The sequence below is a fragment of the Pleurodeles waltl genome, chromosome 3_1 (assembly GCF_031143425.1).
Source record: "Pleurodeles waltl isolate 20211129_DDA chromosome 3_1, aPleWal1.hap1.20221129, whole genome shotgun sequence".
In the NCBI taxonomy this organism is placed as follows: domain Eukaryota; kingdom Metazoa; phylum Chordata; class Amphibia; order Caudata; family Salamandridae; genus Pleurodeles; species Pleurodeles waltl.
The window spans coordinates 8,222,752-8,245,785 of NC_090440.1; the positions used below are offsets into that span (position 1 = coordinate 8,222,752).

Consider the following 23,034-nt stretch of genomic DNA (forward strand, 5'->3'; position numbering starts at 1 on the left):
TCCTGCACTACCAAAGTCTACTCTGTCAAAGAGTACCAAGGAATTTGTATATTCCATGGTATTCTTTTAGCCAGCCTGGCAGGACACCCCCTAGTCTCCATAGAGGAGACACATTTTAGCCTCCCTTGGATGGATATCCCTTAAACTCCCTTGAGGAGACACCTATAGCCGTCCTGGGGTGGGTGCCTTCTTGGCCACCCTAGAGGTATGTCATATATCCTGCATGTGGGATGACCCTTAGCGTCCCTAAGGGGGGACCCTTGGTGGATGCCCTTTAGTCTTGCTTTAGCTTCCCTGGGTGGATTCCCTTTAGTCTCCTGGGGGTGGGTAGCTTCTTAGCCTCCCTAGTGGTGACAACCTTACTCAGCCTTGGTGGGACACCCATTAGGGCTCCCTTAGTTTCCTTGGGTGGGGGGGTCACCCCTTAGACTCCCTATGGTGACGCCCATTGGCCTCCCTCTTACCCTAATGAATTGCAAAGGATTCCATTGCGTAAATCAGGATTCATAACATCAGTTATGAATCACAAACCACGTTCGTGCATTGCAGATTGATGTTTTGTATTTGCAAAGTGAGTTGCATTGACTTCAACTACTATGGGCCTGATTCTCAAAGGTAAAGTTAGACTTTTGGTTTAAGTTTAGACTAAAAGTCTAAGGGGCTCGTTTACAAGTCCCTTGCACTGCCAATGCATGACTTTTTATATGGGAAAGTGCCGTAAATAAGCCCCGAAGTTTACTACTTTTTGGTCTTCATAAAGGTCACTTACGAGTAGTATCTTTACATCCGCACTCGGGTGAAATCTCTGCACTAGGGGTGGAACTGCCACACTCCGTCCTGAGTGCTGATGTAAAGATGTTACTCCTAACTTACCTTTGTAAATACAGAAAGTCATAAACTTGGAAGTTTACATTTGTGAATCGGGCCCTTAGACTTTTGGTCTACTGTTTACCTTTGTGAATCTGGCCCATAGCTTTTGTGCATCAGACCACTGTGCTTATTTTAAGTGACATACTTTTTCTTGTGTGCTTTGTATGTAATAAACTGTATTCAAGACCCTATAGTTGTGCTACTGGTCCATGTCCTTCCCCTGTCTAGCATCCCATCTATCTGAGAGCCATGGCTCAACGAGTGGTCTTGGCATTAGCAAGGTCTGCAGTAGGTATCATCCTAGGAGGTCCCAGGGAGTTCACACTGACTGCCCACTGTCTCAGAGTCACCTGGGAGCTTGATGGAAAACCTGGTAACACCTATGAGACACCTGTTACCCTTCCAGTGCCTCACTTTCTACGACTGTCCCCATAAAGTACCCTGTCTCTTTCCTGTGCCTCTCTCCCTCCCACTGCCCCTCAAGAATGCTTTGTTCCTAATATGTTTGCCACTTTCCCACTGGCTCCTCCAGCATTCTTGTGTCCATAATGTGTCTCCCCAACTCCTATTGGCTCCTCAAGCATCCTTTCTCCATCATGTGCCTCTCTATTTTTCATTGGTCCCTCAAGCATCATTTGTTCTTCAAATGTCTCTTATTCTCTGATTGGCCCCCAAACACCCCTTTGTCCTTCATATGTGCCTCTTTCTCCCATGAGCCCTTGAAACATCCCTTTGTCCTTTATATGTCTCTACCCCTCCCATTCATCCCTCATACATGATCTGCTCTTAAAGTGCCTCTTTTTTCCTATTGGCCCCTCAAACACCACTTTGTCCTTTATATGTCCCTCGTTCTCCCATTGGCTCAGGAAAGATTATTTGTCTTTCATATGCCTGTCGCTCTCCCACTGGCCCATGGAACAACCTGTGTCCTTCATATGTCTCTCGCTCTCCCACTGGACCATGAAACAACCTGTGTCCTTCATATGTCTCTCGCTCTCCCACTGGACCATCACACATCCTTTGTCCTTCATATGTCTCTCGCTCTCCCATTGGACCATGAAACATCCTGTGTCCTTCATATGTCTCTCGCTCTCCCACTGGACCATGAAGCATCCTGTGTCCTTCATATGTCTCTCGCTCTCCCACTGGCCCATGAAACAACCTGTGTCCTTCATATGTCTCTCGCTCTCCCACTGGACCATGAAGCATCCTGTGTCCTTCATATGTCTCTCGCTCTCCCACTGGACCATGAAACATCCTGTGTCCTTCATATGTCTCTCGCTCTCCCACTGGACCATGAAGCATCCTGTGTCCTTCATATGTCTCTCGCTCTCCCACTGGACCATGAAGCATCCTGTGTCCTTCATATGTCTCTCGCTCTCCCACTGGACCATGAAACATCCTGTGTCCTTCATATGTCTCTCGCTCTCCCACTGGACCATGAAACATCCTGTGTCCTTCATATGCCTGTCGCTCTCCCACTGGCCCATGGAACAACCTGTGTCCTTCATATGTCTCTCGCTCTCCCACTGGACCATGAAACATCCTGTGTCCTTCATATGTCTCTCGCTCTCCCATTGGCTCAGGAAAGATTATTTGTCTTTCATATGCCTGTCGCTCTCCCACTGGCCCATGGAACAACCTGTGTCCTTCATATGTCTCTCGCTCTCCCACTGGACCATGAAACATCCTGTGTCCTTCATATGCCTGTCGCTCTCCCACTGGCCCATGGAACAACCTGTGTCCTTCATATGTCTCTCGCTCTCCCACTGGACCATGAAACATCCTGTGTCCTTCATATGTCTCTCGCTCTCCCACTGGCCCATGGAACAACCTGTGTCCTTCATATGTCTCTCGCTCTCCCACTGGACCATGAAACATCCTGTGTCCTTCATATGTCTCTCGCTCTCCCATTGGCTCAGGAAAGATTATTTGTCTTTCATATGCCTGTCGCTCTCCCACTGGCCCATGGAACAACCTGTGTCCTTCATATGTCTCTCGCTCTCCCACTGGACCATGAAACAACCTGTGTCCTTCATATGTCTCTCGCTATCCCACTGGACCATGAAACATCCTGTGTCCTTCATATGCCTGTCGCTCTCCCACTGGACCATGGAACAACCTGTGTCCTTCATATGTCTCTCGCTCTCCCACTGGACCATCACACATGCTTTGTCCTTCATAGGTCTCTAGTTCTCCCATTGGCCCATAAAACATCCTTTGTCTTTCATATGCCTGTTGTTCTCCTGTTGACTCCTCAAAGGTCCTTTGTCATTCGCATGTCTCTAGTTCTCCCACAGGCACCACAAACATCCTTTACCCTTCATGTGTCTTTCATTCTGCCACTGGCTTCTCAAACATCCCTTGTCCTTCATATGTGTCTAGTTCTCCCATTGGCACCTCAAACATCCTTTGTCCTTCATGTGTCTTTCATTCTGCCACTGGCTTCTCAAACATCCCTTGTCCCTCATATGTCTCTAGTTCTCCCATTGGCATCTCAAACATCCTTTGTCCCTCATATGTCTCTAGTTCTCCCATTGGCATCTCAAACATCCTTTGTCCCTCATATGTCTCTAGTTCTCCCATTGGCACCACAAACATCCTTTGTCTCTCATATGTCTCTAGTTCTCCCATTGGCATCTCAAACATCCTTTGTCCCTCATATGTCTCTAGTTCTCCCATTGGCATCTCAAACATCCTTTGTCCCTCATATGTCTCTAGTTCTCCCATTGGCATCTCAAACATCCCTTGTCCTTCATATGTGTCTAGTTCTCCCATTGGCACCTCAAACATCCTTTGTCCTTCATGTGTCTTTCATTCTGCCACTGGCTTCTCAAACATCCCTTGTCCCTCATATGTCTCTAGTTCTCCCATTGGCATCTCAAACATCCTTTGTCCCTCATATGTCTCTAGTTCTCCCATTGGCATCTCAAACATCCCTTGTCCTTCATATGTGTCTAGTTCTCCCACTGGCATCTCAAACATCCTTTGTCCCTCATATGTCTCTAGTTCTCCCATTGGCATCTCAAACATCCTTTGTCCCTCATATGTCTCTAGTTCTCCCATTGGCACCACAAACATCCTTTGTCCCTCATATGTCTCTAGTTCTCCCACTGGCTTCTCAAACATCCCTTGTCCTTCATATGTGTCTAGTTCTCCCATTGGCATCTCAAACATCCTTTGTCCTTCATGTGTCTTCCATTCTGCCACTGGCTTCTCAAACATCCCTTGTCCCTCATATGTCTCTAGTTCTCCCATTGGCACCACAAACATCCTTTGTCCCTCATATGTCTCTAGTTCTCCCATTGGCATCTCAAACATCCTTTGTCCCTCATATGTCTCTAGTTCTCCCATTGGCATCTCAAACATCCTTTGTCCTTCATATGTCTCTAGTTCTCCCATTGGCATCTCAAACATCCTTTGTCCTTCATATGTCTCCAGTTCTCCCATTGGCTCTGGAAACATCCTTTGTCCTTCATGGGTCTCTAGTTCTCCCATTGGCCTATGAAACATTCTTTGTCTTTCACATCACTGTTGTTCTCCTTAAAGATCCTTGACCTATATATGTCACTCGTTCTCCCATTGGCTCCTTAAACATCCTTTGTCCTTTATGCATCTCTAGTTCTCCCATTGACCCATGAAGTATCCCTTGCCCTTCATATGTCTCTCGTTCTCCCATTGGCTTCTCAAACAACCCTTGACCTTCATATGCCTCACATTCCTCCACTGGCCCATGAAGCATCCTGTGTCCTTCATATGCCTCTCATTCTCCCATTGGTCCATGAAGCATCCTGTGTCCTTCATATGTCTCTCGTTCCCCTATTGGCCCATGAAGTATCCCGTGTCCTTCATATGTCTCTTGCTCTCCCACTGACTCCTCCAACACCCTTTGGCCTTCGATGCCTCTCATTTCTCTCTTTTTGTCACCAACAGTTGAACTATTTGCCCCGCATGTGCCTCCAGTACACGGTACCGCCCAGTTCTGATGATGATGACGTTGAGAGGGGGCTGAGCCCTCCCCTGGAAGTGTCCGATGGAGAAGTGGACACCAATGACCCAAGTCCTGTGAATATAAACTTGGACCCAGGTGAGACGGGCTTTATGGGATCCCAGGACAAAAAGTGGTTCATTTGAAACTAAGTGGAAAGAGGACTTTCCAGTTCAACAGGGATGAGCAGAGGGCTGAACGCTCTTCGATCACTAGGGCTGAGGACTGACCGTGTGGGGCCAGGGGAGGGACGAGCAGAAAGAGCCTGAAGAATGGCCTAAGCAGGGAAATATAGTGGTATCTATGCTCTACCCAGGCCTGCCACCCATTCATCGTTCATCAACCCGCCTTTCAATTGTCGATCACTCTATTGCCTCACCATTGCCTCGCCCCCCCTTGTAATCTTACCAGGTACCCACTGTCAAAGGTGGTCACTGGATTCCAGCATCCCAATATGCATTGTCTCATTACCTCTCACCTCTCCAAGGGAGCCCAGGAGTCTCGCCTCCTGATGCCTCTCACTGCCTCACATCACTCAAAGGTGGTCACTGGATTCCAGCATCCCAATATGCATTGTCTCATTACCTCTCACCTCTCCAAGGGAGCCCAGGAGTCTCGCCTCCTGATGCCTCTCACTGCCTCACATCACTCAAAGGTGGTCATTGGATTCCAGCATCCCAATATGCATTGTCTCATTACCTCTCACCTCTCCAAGGGAGCCCAGGAGTCTCGCCTCCTGATGCCTCTCACTGCCTCACATCACTCAAAGGTGGTCATTGGATTCCAGCATCCCAATATGCATTGTCTCATTACCTCTCACCTCTCCAAGGGAGCCCAGGAGTCTCGCCTCCTGATGCCTCTCACTGCCTCACATCACTCAAAGGTGGTCATTGGATTCCAGCATCCCAATATGCATTGTCTCATTACTTCTCACCTCTCCAAGGGAGCCCAGGAGTCTCGCCTCCTGATGCCTCTCACTGCCTCACATCACTCAAAGGTGGTCACTGGATTCCAGCATCCCAATATGCATTGTCTCATTACCTCTCACCTCTCCAAGGGAGCCCAGGAGTCTCGCCTCCTGATGCCTCTCACTGCCTCACATCACTCAAAGGTGGTCATTGGATTCCAGCATCCCAATATGCATTGTCTCATTACCTCTCACCTCTCCAAGGGAGCCCAGGAGTCTCGCCTCCTGATGCCTCTCACTGCCTCACATCACTCAAAGGTGGTCATTGGATTCCAGCATCCCAATATGCATTGTCTCATTACCTCTCACCTCTCCAAGGGAGCCCAGGAGTCTCGCCTCCTGATGCCTCTCACTGCCTCACATCACTCAAAGGTGGTCATTGGATTCCAGCATCCCAATATGCATTGTCTCATTACCTCTCACCTCTCCAAGGGAGCCCAGGAGTCTCGCCTCCTGATGCCTCTCACTGCCTCACATCACTCAAAGGTGGTCATTGGATTCCAGCATCCCAATATGCATTGTCTCATTACCTCTCACCTCTCCAAGGGAGCCCAGGAGTCTCGCCTCCTGATGCCTCTCACTGCCTCACATCACTCAAAGGTGGTCACTGGATTCCAGCATCCCAATATGCATTGTCTCATTACCTCTCACCTCTCCAAGGGAGCCCAGGAGTCTCGCCTCCTGATGCCTCTCACTGCCTCACATCACTCAAAGGTGGTCATTGGATTCCAGCATCCCAATATGCACTGTCTCACTACCTGTCACCTCTCGCGGGGGGTCACAGGATCCTGCCTCCTGATACCTGACACACATCATCAGACATGCCATTGCCCAATGACCATATGACCCTACATAATTGAAAAAATGAATGTTGCTAACAGCTGGTGTTGACGTGTCAGGGTGACACGCCTGAAGGGGGAGGGTCTAGTGTTGGTATGGGGTCATCATTCCAGCAGCATGTTCCAACTCCCTTTGAGCTCTGCCCCTGACTTGTAGGGACAGTGCAGGTTGTCATGTCTTGTGAGTATGTATGATTAAACCTTTTTGGATCCTGAAAGACTCCGTAGAGTGATGACATAAGTGTTTGAATGTGTGGCAGTGAATGCAGGTTTAGAATGTTGAGTTTGGGGTTACACGCTGAAGAATATAGACGTGTAATACATAGCTCCATGTGTGGTGTGTTCACTGGCGGGTCCCAGGCTGGGAAGGACACTACACAGGGCATGATGGTGACTGCCCGGAGTGGTGATGACTATATCACTTGAAATGTGTCATTCTTCAATTCTTCAAGACATTGGAGTTCTACTAGTCAGCTGTTGCCATGTTGCTGGACATGAGTGATGTACCCCTGCCCAGGGGGCACGTAGAAATCCTTTCTGAGACCTTCTCCTAAGTCCAGGGAGAGCTTGGCTCTGAGGTGGGCCCAGCCTGGCAGAAATGCCAAGTGGCACCTGAGGCTGTTGTGAGCCTGTGAGACCGTTGTGGAGTAATGAGCATCTGAGGCACCATCTCAGGGCCCACCCCGCTCCTTCGCCCAAGTACTGTGACTGCAAGCAGTGGTTGGAAACACCCAGACATGTTTGTTATCTTAAGATCCTGTTGCCTTATGTTTTGGGAGGAACATTGTGCTGCCCAAGCTCACCACTTGGGTGGTGCCCTGTTGGTGCCCTGTTGGGGGAGGGAGTTAAGAAGGTGGACCCCGCTGTTTATGCTTGTGTTGGTTTGAAGCGCGTAACAGGGTAACTGCAGCCCGTGCTTAGGACCAGTGCAGTTAACAGAGTGCTTAGTTGAGCAGGACATTTATTCTGGTGCCCTGGGCCATATACCAGTTAAAGGCAAAACTGAACCTATCTGACAAGTTACAGCCTTGGAATAAACTAGGCCATCTGTCACCTTTTCAAAACTGGGGAATAAAGGTGCCTCAAGACCCTGTCTGAACTTGTAACCTGAAAGTATATGTTCTCAAGAGGGGCTTAGGTGGCCATCCCTGTGCCCCATGCCCTGGTGGCCTTTTCTGTTTATTTATGCATTTTTATATAGCATGGACATTACCCAGAGGTATCAGAGCGCTTTACAATAGCACGAAAGAAAGAATTACCTGCGAGATTTAGAGTAATATGGTACTAGGAGACAATATGTATAGCTACTACAGTTAATCATGGTGAGAGTTACGTATTTTCAAAATTACATAATCATTGCAAATTACATATTGGAAAAGTTAAATCAATCATGGTTACATAAACATATATTATATATATTTACAGAGTTGGAGCGAAAGATCATTACAGCTCTCAATGGTGTAATTTAACAGTCATGACCTTGCCATTACATGTGAGGGTGTATGCCTGCTGGGGGGCATTGGCGAGGAGTCCCACTGACAAAAATTTCTTTAGAAGGAAAGAGTTTTAAGGTCCATTTTGAAGATCGAAAAGAGGTTGTGGTGCGAAGGTTTGGAGGTAGCGAATCCCAAATGCTAGTGGTGTTGCCTGAGAAAGATTGCGCCATGAGTCTTATCTCTTTTGAAAGTTTGGGGTTTAAGCGGCAGCTTTTCAGTGTTTTGTGAGGGCCTAGAGCCACATGATATCATCAGTTTGTTATGTAGGTAGCGAGGGGTGGAGGTGTGAAGGCTTTGTAGGTGATACAAGCAGTCTTGAATATAGTTCTGGCTTCAAAAGGAGGCCTCTTGTGTTAGTGTCTGCATTCACTTCCAGGCTCCCATGACTGACGCTCTCTGTGCATGGAACTTTCTTCAGTTTGCCGGTGTCAGGGTAAGGTGCCAGGACCTGGTAGCCCTGTCGTTCTGTTGGCCGCAGCCCACATGATGCTCTCTGTTGCAGACAGAGTTAGCTGCCCTGAGACTGGCAGCTGCTGCTCCATAACATGACAGTCAGAGACCGGACAGTGGGACATCCTCCATGACCTAATTCTGGAATGGGGGCTGTGGTGACACCTGATCCCAATGCCTGGCTGCCAGGAAATCACTGCCCCCTTTTGGAGTACACTGTAGTACAGCGGTGAGTCACCCGCCAGCCATCAGTCGCACTCGGGGCTGCGCTGCACTGTGCCCCCCAGTGTTTGGAGGGCAGGAAGGACAAGGCCTACACCTTCCTTATGGGCAGTGCGTGGCCCAGTCAGCGACTAGAGGGCCATGTGATTGGGATGCCATTTCAAGAGACTGGCTCTCCTGTCACTATGTAACACCTTTGTGCCAAGGCAGGCCCTGGCACAGATGGTATGTATGGCACCTCTTGAGGCCTGGGCCAGGCTCCCACCTGAGCCTTGCCTGTGACACACAGTATGGCTGAAGTATGGAGTGCTGCTGTACTGGTGCTCAGGGAGATCTATGCTACAGCCTCATTGTGCAACTCGTAGCGATCCGTAAGTTTGCCTGACACAACATTTTAATGTGGTGATACGGACACCAGCATAAAAATATGTGATTCTAACCTGCAATTCGTGGCACCTGACAAGGCCGCACCAGCCACTATGAATGTGGGGAGAAGTTAGCCACAGCTGTTAAACCTCAGCAGTAGCAATACGCATGGGAGGAGAAAGCCCCATCTCCTCTTTAGTTTTGCAGGAAAGCCTATGATCATGAGTTTTATAGTTTTGTTGAACCTTTCAACTAAACCATTGCCTTGGGGATGGTATTGGGTGTTCAACTTGTAAGTCATCCCACATTGCCTTCAGGTAGGTGGACATGAAATGTGTGCCCCTATATGAAATAACTTTGTTAGGGAACCTCACCCTGGTGAAGATTCCAAGGAGGGCTCTAGCCACTGCAGTGACTGTCCTAAGTGGGACAGCCTCAGGGTATCTTGTCTCATCGTCCACTACCACTAGGATGTACCTGTTCCCTGAAGCTGTGGGTGGTCCTAATATCTCTCTCCACCCTCTTAAAGTTCATCCCCACCACTGGCAGTGGTATCAGGGGAGCCTTTGACTTGCCCTGTGCCTTAACACTGACCTGGCAGGTCACACAGGAACAACAAAACTCCTCAACCTTCTTGGACATTAGGGGCCAGTAGAAGTGGTTGACCAGCCTTTCACAGGTCTTGGTTTGCCCCAGGGTGCCAGGCCAAGGGGATACTGTGGGCCAGGTCAAGGAGGAACTCCCTGTACTATTGCAGGACCATCAGCCTCCTGGAAGCCTTGGGGTCCCTTGTCTCACTGTACAGGACCCCCTCTTCCCAGTATACCATATAGGTACCACTGGTATCCTCTTGTGTCTGTTTAGCAGACAACTGTCGCAGGCCTTCTAGGGTGGGACAGGTCCTTTGTCCATTCCTCAGGTCCTGCCTTGAGGGGACCTTTTTCAGGTACCAGGCGTTCCCCCCGATGGTTGGGATCCCTTTGGGCCTGTGGATGTTTGGTGGCTGGCCTTCCAGCCTTCCTGCCCCTCCTCTTGGTTTCAGAGAGTTGGGCCAGAGTGTCAGGGATCCTTGACTCTCTCTCAGGGCCTTCTGTCCTCTGGTTATGACACACATCTATTCAGGGAAGCCAGCATGGCTGCATCTCTACTTGTGCCCAAACAGACGTTTCTAAGTCATTGCAAAGCAAACACTTCACTGGGATAGCAGGATATATAGCTACCTTCCTTTAGGCCATTAACTCCTCCTGACTCAAAGTCAATGTAGGAGGTTGGCCTGGTTTGTAGTGGGTACCTAAGGTACTTATACCAGGTCCAGTTATCCCTTATTAGTGAAATGTAGACAGTGTCTAGAAGCCAGGCTCTCTAGGGGTAGTGTGGATGAGCAACCAAGGCCTATCTAGAAGACATGCAAAGCTCATGCAATACCACTGTAGTCATACAGTACTCACACACATGAAAGAAAACACTCAGGCCCTGATTTATACTTTTTGACGCAAACCTGCGTTACCGCAGGTTTGCGTCAAAAAGGATACCCCCGGCTATGCCATTCCTAGAAGGCAGCTGGGCTTCATATTTAAGGAATGACACTAGCTGTTGCTAAGGTCCGGTTAGCGTCAAAATAAATGGCTCTAACAAAATTTTTTACTCTAACCTGACTAGCGTCATTTTTTGACGCTCAACCCCCATGGACATTACTCCTGTCGTCATGTCCCCCAGCCCAATGTCCAGGCCCAGGGGACATCTGTCCCCTGTGCCTGGCCATTCGGTACAGTGCCATGTAGGGGGGCCCAAGTTAGGCCCCCCTATGGCACTTTGAAAAAAAAAAAAAACTTACCTGGACTTACCTTGGATGGGCCCCTCCATCCTTGGGTGTCCTCCAGGTGTGGGTGGCTGGGGGTGTCCCGTGGGGCAGGGAAGGGCGCCTGTGGACTGCTTCCATGGTCTCCGACCATGGAAACGAGCCCACAGGTCCCCTAATGCCTGCCCTGACCCAGGTGTTAAATAATGGCACTAAACAGGCTTAGCACCATTATTTAAGGCCCCCCTCCTCCTATGCAGAATTTTTGCACGGGAGGATAAATAAGGCGCCAAGGCCTTAGAGTCATTTTTTTGCCCAGGAACGGCTACCTTGCACCTCATTGACGCAAGGTAGGTTTCCACGGTAAAAAAATTACGTTAACTCCAATATTTTGACGCTAGACGGGTCTAGCATCAAAATATAAATATGGAGTTAAGTTTGCACCGGATTTGCGTAAAAAAAATGACGCAAATCCCACGCAGAGTCTAAATATGCAACTCAGTGTTACAAAAATAAAGGTACTTTATTTTGGTGACACAAATGCCAAACATACCATAGAGACTATACTCCCTTAGGAGGTAAGTAATACACACATTATGTACACTAGTATGCAGAAATAGTAAGGTGTAAGTACCCAAGGTACCCACTACAAACCAGGCCAGCCTCCTACACTTATAAGTGACCTGGTGCCGTGTAAATGGCAGTGAAAGGGTGCATGCACCATTTCACACAGGTTGCAATGGCAGTCCTGTAGACGCCTGTGCATGGGCTCCCTATGGGTGGCAAAAGAAATGCTGCAGCCCATAGGGATCCCCTGGAACCCCAATGCCCTGTGTACCTAGGTATCATATACTTGGGACTTATAAGGGGGGACCAGTATGCCAATTTTGGGTGAAATACTGGGTTAGCAGCATGCAGTGACAAAATTTAGATGAGAGAGAGCATAATCACTGTGGTCCTGGTTAGCAGGATACTAGTGAACACAGTCAAACACACTAACATCAGGAAGAAATTGGGGGTAACATGCCAAAACAAGGGCACTTTCCTACAGTTAACTGTAGGTGGCTGGCCTGGCTTATAGTGGGTACCTTGTGGTACTTACACCTTGTGCCAGGTCCAGTTATCCCTTATTAGTAGATTAGAGGTGTTCTAGCAGCTTAGGCTGATAGAGGTAGCTATAGCAGAGCAGCTTAGGCTGAACGAGGAGACACGCAAAGCTCCTACTATACCACTTATATCATATAGCATAATATCACAAGAAAACACAATACTCAGAGTTACTAAAAATAAAGGTAATTTATTTTAGTGACAATACGCCAAAATTATCTCAGAGGATATACTCCCTTAGGTGGTAAGTAATATACACAAAATATATATACACAAACCAAAATCAGGTAAGTAACAGTTAGAAAAGTAGTGCAATCAATGTAGAACACAATAGAATGCAATAGGGAGAAATAGGCCTAGGGGCAACACAAACCATATCCTCCAAAAGTGGAATGCGAACCACGAATGGACGCCAGGCCTAGTGTAGTGTGTAGAGGGTCACTGGGAGTGTAAGAAAACACTAAGGGTGTCCAATATACCCCACCCCAAGACCCTGAAAAGTAGGAGTAAAGTTACCCTACTACCCCAGAAAGACAGTAAAGTCGAGATAGGGGATTCTGCAAGGACAACAACTGACTGCAAAATGCTGAAGACGGATTCCTGGACCTGAGGACCTGTAAAGGAAGGGGACCAAGTCCAAGAGTCACGCAAGTGTCCAGGGGGGGCAGGAGCCCACTAAACCCCGGATGAAGTTGCAAAAGGGCTGCCTCCGGGTGGATGAAGCCGAAGATTCTGCAACAGCGGAAGGTGCCAGGAACTTCTCCTTCGGTCAGAAGATGTCCCACGGCGTGCTGGAGGATGCAGACTTATTTCCACGCAGAAAGACCACAAACAAGCCTTGCTAGCTGCAAGAGTTGCGGTTGAGGATTTTGGGTGCTGCCAGGGCCCAGGAAGAACCAGGAGGTAGCCCCTTGGAGGAGGAGACAGAGGGGGCGCTCAGCAACACAGAGAGCCCGTGCAGAAGCAGGCAGCACCCGCAGAAGCACCTGAACAGGCACTTAGAAGATCTGAAGACAGTGGTCAACTCTGAGTCACAAAAGAGGGTCCCACGACGCCGGAGTCCAACTCAGCGAGTTGGGCAATGCAGGACGGAGTGCTGGGGACCTGGGCTAGGCTGTGCACAAAGGAAGTCTTGCAAAAGTGCAGAGAAGCCCTAGCAGCTGCAGTTCATGCAGTACACAGGATTACTGTCTGGTGTGGGAAGGCAAGGACTTACCTCCACCAAATTCGGACAGAAGGACCACTGAACTGTCGAAGACACTTGGACACAGCTCCTGTGTTCCAGGGACCACGCTTGTCGGGATGAGAGGGGACCCAGAGGACCGGTGATGCAGACGTTTGGGGCGTGCGTTAGCAGGGGGAAGATTCCATCGACCCACGGGAGATTTCTTCTTGGCTTCCAGTGCAGGGTGAAGGCAGACAGCCCTCAGAGCATGCACCACCAGGAAACAGTTGAGAAAGCACAATGTTGCTGGTAGTCTTCTTGTTAATTTGTTGCGGTTATGCAGGCGTCCTGGAGCAGTCAGCGGTCGATCCTTGGCAGAAGTCGAAGAGGGAAGTGCAGAGGAACTCTGGTGAGCTCTTGCATTCGTTATCTGGTGAGATGACCACAGGAGAGACCCTCAATAGCCCACACAGGAGGATTGGCTACCGAGAAAGGAGTGGTCTCTGATGTCACCTGCTGGCACTGGCCACTCAGAGCTGTCCATTGTGCCTTCACACCTCTGCATCCAAGATGGCAGAGGTCTGGGACACACTGGAGGAGCTCTGGGCACCTCCCCTGGGAGGTGCTGGTCAGGGGAGTGGTCACTCCCCTTTCCTTTCTCCAGTTTCGCACCAGAGCAGGGCTGGGGGGATCCCTGAACCGGTGTAGACTGGCTTATGCAAGGAGGGCACCATCTTTGCCTTTCAAAACATTTCCAGAGGCCAGGAGAGGCTACTCCTCCCCAGCCCTTCACACCTATTTCCAAAGGGAGAGGGTGTAACACCCTCTCTCAGAGGAAATCCTTTGTTCTGCCTTCCTGGGACAAGGCTGCCCAGGCCCCAGGGGGGCAGAAACCTGTCTGAGGGGTTGGCAGCAGCGGTAGCTGCAGAGGAGAACCCGAAAAGTTAGTTTGGCAGTACCCGGGCTCTATGCTTGAGACCCGGGGGTGCATGGAATTGTTCCCCCAATACCAGAATGGTATTGGGGTGACAATTCCATGACCCTAGACATGTTACATGAACATGTTCGGAGTTACCATTGTGAAGCTACATACAGGTATTGACCTATATGTAGTGCACGTGTGTAATGGTGTCCCCGCATTCACAAAGTCCGGGGAATTTGCCCTGAACAATGTGGGGGCACCTTGGCTAGTGCCAGGGTGCCCACACACTAAGTAACCTGGCACCTAACCTTCACCAAGTGAGGTTTAGACATATAGGTGACTTATAAGTTACTTAAGTGCAGTGTAAAATGGCTGTGAAATAACGTGGACGTTATTTCACTCAGGCTGCAGTGGCAGTCCTGTGTAAGAATTGTCTGAGCTCCCTATGGGTGGCAAAAGAAATGCTGCAGCCCATAGGGATCTCCTGGAACCCCGATACCCTGGGTACCTAGGTACCATATCCTAGGGAATTATAAGGGTGTCCCAGTGTGCCAATCAGAATCAGTAAAATTAGTCACTAGCCTGCAGTGACAATTTTAAAAGCAGAGCCTCAGTGATACAGTTAGGCACCACACAGGGGACACATATAGGCCACAAACTTATGAGCACTGGGGTCCTGGCTAGCAGGGTCCCAGTGAGACAGTAAAAACACCCTGACATATACTCACAAATAGGCCAAAAGTGGGGGTAACAAGGCTAGAAAGAGGCTACCCTCCTACATTAACCACAGCCATAGGATGTGACTATGTGACACTGAAAAGGCCTAATTTACAAGGGGCCTCTGCAGTCACAGTAGGGGTCCCGCACTGGTAGTGCAACCTCCATAAAGAGGTTTTCCATTGCGATGGTCCTGCCACAATTGCCGGGCCCCTGCCGCTACTGCGGGCCTCCGCATTCAACAGTGGAGGCCATTTGTACATTCAGTGCTGACAAACTCATGCACCTCCTCAGGCCGGATCTTGTTTGGGAAATCAGTAGCTCTGACTACGGTTATACTGGCTCCTGTGTTCCCCAGAGCCTTCACATCCACCCCATAGATTTTTGGTCACTGCCTGTACTTCTCCATGCTCGGAGGGCAGAGAGCCAAAGGCTGAATGTTCTTTCCACCCAAGGAGACTAAGGTGGCCTCTGTGTACCCTTTGGAATCTCCAGAGGCCACTTCTCATCCAAACCATAACCTAGCCAACCCCTTGTATTGGTCACCAGTGGATGCCTTTTCTGTGCAAACTGCATCCCCTCTTTTGTGCCCTGGCTGGTTATGGTCAAAGCACACCCCTGCCTTCAAGGGTCAAACTTCTTTCCCTGATACCTATATCCCCTTTGTTGAGATGTGGCTTGGGAGCCCCCCCACCATAGGCTATTTGGGGACACTTTGGAGCTATCTTTCTTTTTTATCCTTCCCCCTCACTCCCCTGAGACGGGACCTGACCACTTTTCTTCCGGTCACCTCTCACGGTCTTCTTAGGGACCCTGATTCTTACCCACTCATCGGCTCTCTTGCCTAGTTCACTGGGGCTGGACACCAGGTGATGGTGCAACTTCTCTGAATGACAGTTTGTTAAAATGCGCTCCTTAACCAACAGATTGTAGAGCACTGCAAATGCCTTTAATCCTCTCATTTAGTGCCTTATCCGAGGTACCAAAGAAGTCTACCCAGGTTTGTGTGTTACCTTCCTGAAGGGATCTACGCTTCGGCCTATACTCTTCAGGAGTTAACCCAAAAAGCTCAACAAGGGCTGCCTTCAAGTGGGTGTAGGATTCAGCTACCTCCTCCTCTAATGTGGGTAGCCTATATCTATCACCCCCCATTACTAACTCCCACAGAAGTGTTCCCCAGTGTTGTGCCCCCCCTTCCTCATCTTGAGCGCTCTCATATCAGGCCATCCACTTGTCAATGTCATCCCCTTGAACATAACTAGGGACAACTCCTTTGGGCAACTTTACACCAAGGGCAACCCAGCGAGCACCCTAGATCTGCTGCCACAGTCGTCTCTGGACTCCAAGCCCAACCTGGCCCACCTTTCATCTAGGGCCATACTTCTTTCAGCCAGAGCTAGGGCCCTCTCTTCCATGCCTAGGACTGCCATGCTCTCCTGTATGGATCTTTGGCTGTTTTCAGAGCTAGCGACACTGTGCACCCAGGGGACCCTCCTGGGGTCCCCAAGGGTTGTGGGGAGTGATAGGTTTCTGCCTGTCCCACTGACTCTACTCAACAGGCTGTGATTGTCCTCCAACTCCATCCCCACTACTTTGAGGTAATTTCTTCCTCAGGCATGGAGGTACCCTGTCAGCCACCTCCAAGGCTCTCAGGGCTCTAAGCACAGCAGGTTTCTTGTCTTTAGCTCCCATGATGACTTTCCTTTGTGCACAAAATGCCCTCAGATCAGCTCCATATCTCCTGTGTCAAAAGGTAGCACCTGAGTTGTGTTCAAGAACTTTTGGAATGTGTTTTCTTCCTTTACTCGAACTTGTAGGAAAGCTTGCCAAACTTTTCAAATTCTCCTCCACTCTATAGGAAAGTTTTTGCTGTACTTGGAGACAGTACTCTGGGGCTCAACAATGTACATTGAAAATACTTCTTGAGAGCAAGAACTTCTTTTCTAGGTTTTTAACTATGTGAATTCTCAGAGGCCTTAAATTCAACAACTGTATGGTACTGGTAAACACAAGTTCTGAACCTCAGTGCTAGGCAGAAATGTGAGGAAATGGGGTGGAATATATGGTGTGGTTGTGCAATCTTATTATGTACTACCCATACCAGCCTTTTAAGGATGCTTGGGTTTCATTTGTCGAACCCTCAGCTCAACCCTGGGTAGCTGTGGCACTGAGTAGAAAGGCCTACACAAAGGGGGTCATTCAGACCCCGGCGGGAACCGGCGAATGACCGCACCGCAGTCAAAAGACCGCGGCGGCCATTCTGTGTTTCCCGCTGGGCTGGCGGGCGACCGCCAGAAGGCCGCCCGCCAGCCCAGCGGGAAACCCCTTCCCACGAGGACGCCGGCTCCGAATGGAGCCGGCGTAGTGGGAAGGGTGCGACGGGTGCAGTTGCACCCGTCGCGAATTTCAGTGTCTGCAATGCAGACACTGAAATTCTATGTGGGGCCCGCTTACGGGGGCCACTGCAGTGCCCATGCCATTGGCATGGGCACTGCAGGGGCCCCCAGGGGCCCCACGACACCCCTCACCGCCATCCTGTTCCTGGCGGTCGGAACCGCCAGGAACTGGATGGCGGTGAGGGGGTCGGAATCCCCCATGGCGGCGCAGCAAGCTGCGCCGCCATGGGGGATTCCTCAGGGCATCGGAAAACCGGCGGGAGACCGGCGGTTTTCCTGTTCTGACCGCGGCCAAACCGCCGCGGTCAGAATGCCCTGCGGGGCACCGCCAGCCTGTTGGCGGTGCTCCCGCCAACCCCGGCCCCGGCGGTCCTTGACCGCCGGGGTCGGAATGACCCCCAAAGTGTAAAGCATTCAAATGCCCCAAAACAATGGAAGAAGAAATGGACACAATCAAGAAATCCAACAGCAGTATATCAAAATAGACTTATGTTTAAAATAGTTTAGGCACTAGAATGAAAAAGATCCACCTGAGGGTTCAAGACATATAGGGGGTCATTCCGACCCCGGCGGTCCTTCCGGGGTCGGCGGGAGCACCGCCAACAGGCTGGCGGTGCTCCACAGGGTATTCTGACCGCGGCGGTTCAGCCGCGGCCAGAAAGGGAAAACCGGCGGTCTCCCGCCGGTTTTCCGCTGCCCTGTAGAATCCTCCATGGCGGCGCAGCTTGCTGCGCTGCCATGGGGATTCTGACCGCCATCCTGTTCCTGGCGGCTTCGGCCGCCAGGAACAGGATGGCGGCATGGGGTGTCGTGGGGCCCCTGGGGGCCCCTGCAGTGCCCATGCCAATGGCATGGGCACTGCAGGGGCCCCCGTAAGAGGGCCCCACCCTGAATTTCAGTGTCTGCTCAGCAGACACTGAAATTCGCGACGGGTGCTACTGCACCCGTCGCACATCCTCCACTCCGCCGGCTCCATTCGGAGCCGGCATCCTCATGGAGGGGTGTTTCCCACTGGGCTGGCGGGCGGCCTGTTGGCGGTCGCCTGCCAGCCCAGTGGGAAACCCAGAATACCCCGCGGCGGTCTTTTGACCGCGCAGCGGTATTCTGGCGGTTCCCTCCAGGCGGGCGGCTCCCGCCGCCCGCCGGGGTCAGAATGACCCCCATAGATTTTACAGGCAAAAATAAATCAATGCAATTTTACTCAACCACGAACAAACCTTGGCAAAGTCAACTAATTGGACTCTAAGAATTTGTTTTAAAGAAAATTTAGGTAAGTGTCACTGACGTTGGTTGAAAAACTTTGGGTGACAAACTCCAGCAGGGAGCTAGTCTGGGAGACCAGCAAGGTCCTCAAGACTAGGGGAAGCAGTCCCTGAGCAATTCCAGGTGTTTTATCTGCATTACAACAGATTCCTATGGAATGGTCCTGATGCAAGGGATATAGGATGCTGGGGATACTCTAAGGATGCTGTGGTTGCAGCACGGTCAACAGGGGTATTCCTACACGGATTCATCGTCCACGAAGATGGTGCTGGGGTCCTGTTGTCATTATCGATGTCCCACAAAGTCCTCTCCGGTCTGACCGAGTCCCGTAGCTAATGGTCTACCAGTTGCCCATTCTCACAGTCACAGGCCAATCCTTCTAGAGTTGAGAACTCACTTTCTGAGGGTCCCAGCAGCGCTCTGACACCACTCCCAGGTTCAGCAAACTCCGTTGTAACTCTGTGCGTTGGGTCTTGGTCCTCGATGCTGCATGGCGGCAGTGGTAGCAGCTTGAAGACTTTGGGTAACCAACTTGCCCCAGCATTCTTCTTCGGTTGTGTCCCTTTGATGCGAACAGGAGGCCAGCCAGTTGGCCCTGGGAGTTCTCTTGGCCTGACCAGGCTCTGGAGACAACCTTTCCTTGAGCAGGACTCAGCAGGCACAGTCTCTCTTCCCTTGCCACGAGGGGCAGTCAGTGCAGCCTCTCTTTGCTGGTCCCTCGGTACAGCAGGGTGGTCTTTGTTCAGTCCTTCTTCCAAGTCAGTCAAGATCTGAGGTCTCGGTGCCAGAGGTGCCTCGCTTATGCTCAGAAAATGTCCTCAGGGACAGATGTGGTTGGTCGTTAATGGGTTACGAGGTTCACTCTCTCCTAGTGACCCCTTCCTGCGGAGTGTGGCATCTGGCTATCCCGGGATGCGCTATTCTACCTTCTCCCGAGATGGCGATACCCCTCTCTTGGTTTACAGACCTCCCTAGCCCATCTCCAGAGTGTGGCTACCTCAGGGCTACACGCCCTTAGGGAAGACAATTTGGCAACTGGATTCCCCTCTCTACTTCCTGTGCCAGACTGTCTCCCTCCACAAGGGGGCAGTTACCACGCTCCCCCCAATCTGGTGCTACACATCTGCCCTTCAAAAGGGCTTCACCTTTGAAGCTGCCTTTTGGGGCTAACACCCAAGCGTCTTCCTGCAGGAGGGCAGTGAAGCCTCCCTGGCTTGCAATCCCTCATTGTTCTCCTTCCTGAGAGGGCAGAAAGTTGTCTCATGGAACAAGCTCCATGTGTGCCTGGGGAGGCATTGGACAAGGTGGGAGCTTTGTAAAAGCTGCACCCTACAACGTTACATTAGTTTCAACTTCAGATACAAGTTGGGCTTAATGTAATGAGTTGTTTGATACCTTGGAGTAGTTACTTCAGGAGTTGGTACAGCTGAGGGGTCAGCGTGTAATCCTGTATTCGCTAATTGAGTGACCAAGTCTTTCCTCAGTAAAACGTTTGCTTCACATGTTTTACTGTCAGGGCATGTAAAGTACATGTTCTGCCCATGTCATATGTCTCACCCTGCCTTTAGGCTTCGGTAGGCCTGCTAGAAGTGCGGGTAGCTCTGCCAGTCTGTAGTTGCGGACAGGGGAACCTGTTTTAGTTGGGGACCTCCATGGTGGCACAACCAGTGCTGCAAGCTTTAGGGTACCCCTCTAACTTACATGCCCTGGGTACCAGGGTACATATGCTAGGGACGTACAGGTAAGTCAGCCATTACCAATTGAGTACAGCCAATTTGACACACACTTTAGGGTCAGGGCACTGGCACTTACGTCTGGTTAACAGGCCTCAGGGCAAACTCAGAATCGAAAAACCAGCAGCATGAGTCAAAAAACATGGTGGTGACCATACAAAAAGAGGCATTTCCTTACACATGCCATATTAGGTCTCAGGCCTCGTAAATCACATATCCGCCACTTCAAATGACTGAGTGAAGACAGAATACAGTGAGAGCCATCTATGACTACCATTGTGTGTCACTGTTCGAAATACATTTGTAAAGTTTCATGATATATAATCCAGTTACTTTCCTAGATACACATAGGGGGTTATTCCAACTTTGGAGGAGGTGGTAATCCGTCCCAAATGTGACGGATTTACCACCAGCCGTATTACGAGTTCCATAGGATATAATGGACTCGTAATACGGCTGGTGGTATATCCGTCACTTTACCGTCACTTTTGGGACGGATTACCACTTCCTCCAAAGTTGGAATAACCCCCATAGTTTCTTATCTAAAAAGCAGCAGGGTAGTCTGTCATGCATATGAACCCCATACTAATTAGATACTGGGGATCATTATGACCCCATCAGTAGGCTATAATATGGTGGTAGTAACACCAACAGGCTGGCGGTACAAACCACCACATTATGATATTGGCGGGTTGGCTGCAGCCAACCTGCCAATTTACCACTCTGACCACCATGGCGGTAGCAGCCGCCGGGCCGGAGATGACAATCTCCATCCCAGCGGCAGCTATTGTACCGCCGGCGACATTTTGACCCTGCCTACCGTCATGGTTTCCGTGGCGTTCGTAATGCTACGAAAACCATGGCGGTAGGCCCTACCAGTGATAGGGAATTTCTTCCCTGTCACTGGTAGAAGGCTCACCCACCCCCCAAATACTCCTCAGACGCCCCACACCCTTCCATCCACGCTCCCCACCTTCCGATCCCCCAACCCCTGATTCACGCAAACACGCACCACGCATACACACACTCACTCCCACTGGTATCATGCATTAATTCACGCATGCATCCATTCATTCTCACATACATCCATACACACATTCACACTGACACACAGACACGCATTCACATTTCCATTCTTAAACGCATTCTCACACATGCATACACCCACGCAAACAACACTACACACACAGTCGCATTCATGCACACACACACATTCATGCACACAACCCCCCACACACACACACACACTACACCCCCTCCCCTGTCGGAAGCCCAACTTACCTGCATCCAGGGGGTCTTCCGGCAGGGAACGGGACGGGGCTCTGCTACTGCCAGCAGAACACCGCCAGGCCGTATTATCTGTCATAATACGGCTGGCAACAGTCTACTGGTGTGGCGCTGCTGGTGGTAGCAGCACCAACTTAACACCATCCGCCAGTATGGCCACAGCCGGATTTCCGCCCTTCTTGTGGCAGGAATCCGGCTGTGGTCATAATCTGGCGGACGGATGTTAGCCGCGGCGACAGTCGTTTTTATGGCCGTCGCCGTGGCGGTAGGCAACATTTACCACCATTTGTAAAATGAGGGCCTATGTCACTTCACCTTCTGCAAGTGAGACCCTGTCTAGGGGAGCCTCTCTTTTGTAGGTGAATCACCCTTGCTGAGGTCACTCTGGAGCTGTGAGGATCATCTTGGCTCTGGAGCACACCAGCTTGAGAAGGACAGATGGGATCTGGGGTGCTGGGGGAAAGGCCTACAGAAAGCTTCCTTTCCTCAGTACTAGTGAGCAGAAGGATGTCTTCCTGGTTTGTAGTTGGTTTTGTTCTGACCTGAAGCCTTCCCACTAAAATGGTGCTGAACAAGACATTCCAGTCTCATATCACCTCATCTTCCCATCTTCCTACAGCTGCCTGTTTGTACCCTCTGTACCTTATAGGACCACAGCATCCCCCACTGCATCTAAGCTCTATTCTCCTGTCCCTCCAAACTTTCAACTTCACCATCTCACCATAGTCCACACTCTCTCACCATTGCTGCATTGGAACTACCGCCCATTATCCCTCAACGATTCTCGACCCCCATGTCTGGTGCACACTGTTAGAAATGGGGTTTATGGTTGAGCAACACACTGGCACCAGTGACACATTAAATACACCACAAAAGAGACTCCACACAGGATTATATAACAATATCATATATTGTATATAACAAAAGACCAAATCGACATGAACCAATAATCACTTTGCCAAACAGGCAAATCAGAGCTGTCAAAGCCCTTTCATACTCCTGCAGCCACTGACATATATCATCGCCCTCCTTGAAGCTAGGTACCAACTCCGTGGGTATGTGGGTGTTCTTGGTACTAGTCTCCTGACCGCTGCCACCACTGGACTCCACCTGCGGTGCTGGTGAGTCCAGAACTCTAACACTGTAGGCAGGGGTCAGCTTACTTCCCTCAAAGGTAAGCTTTTCCCTGGTGATGGCCCTTTCACCTTCCGCTGTCCTCTCCTGCGCTAAGACCTCTCAGTCTCTAGACTTCTCTCCTCCACAGCCAGCTGTGTCAGCTGCAACCTCAGGTGCCTCTCAGCCTGTCTGTCTCTGAGCTTCTCAGGGGACAGAGTATGGGAGGTGGCACTGCTCCTGGCATTAGACACAGCAAGGGACTCCCTATCTATGGGGCCCTCATCATCTACTGGTGTCTCTGCCTGGTCATTTTCTTCCTACTCCTTATCTTC

At 50.3% G+C, this 23,034-nt stretch overlaps 1 protein-coding gene across 2 annotated transcripts in view; it reads left to right on the forward strand.

Annotated features, from left to right (window-relative positions):
* Positions 1-23,034, forward strand: part of SPI1 (Spi-1 proto-oncogene) — a 127,517-nt gene that overhangs the window by 98,819 nt on the left and 5,664 nt on the right. For both annotated transcript variants that reach the window (XM_069221627.1, XM_069221626.1), the window contains exon 4: positions 4,804-4,957. In XM_069221627.1, the coding sequence (XP_069077728.1) occupies positions 4,804-4,957 (154 nt within the window). The remainder of the gene's footprint in view (positions 1-4,803; positions 4,958-23,034) is intronic.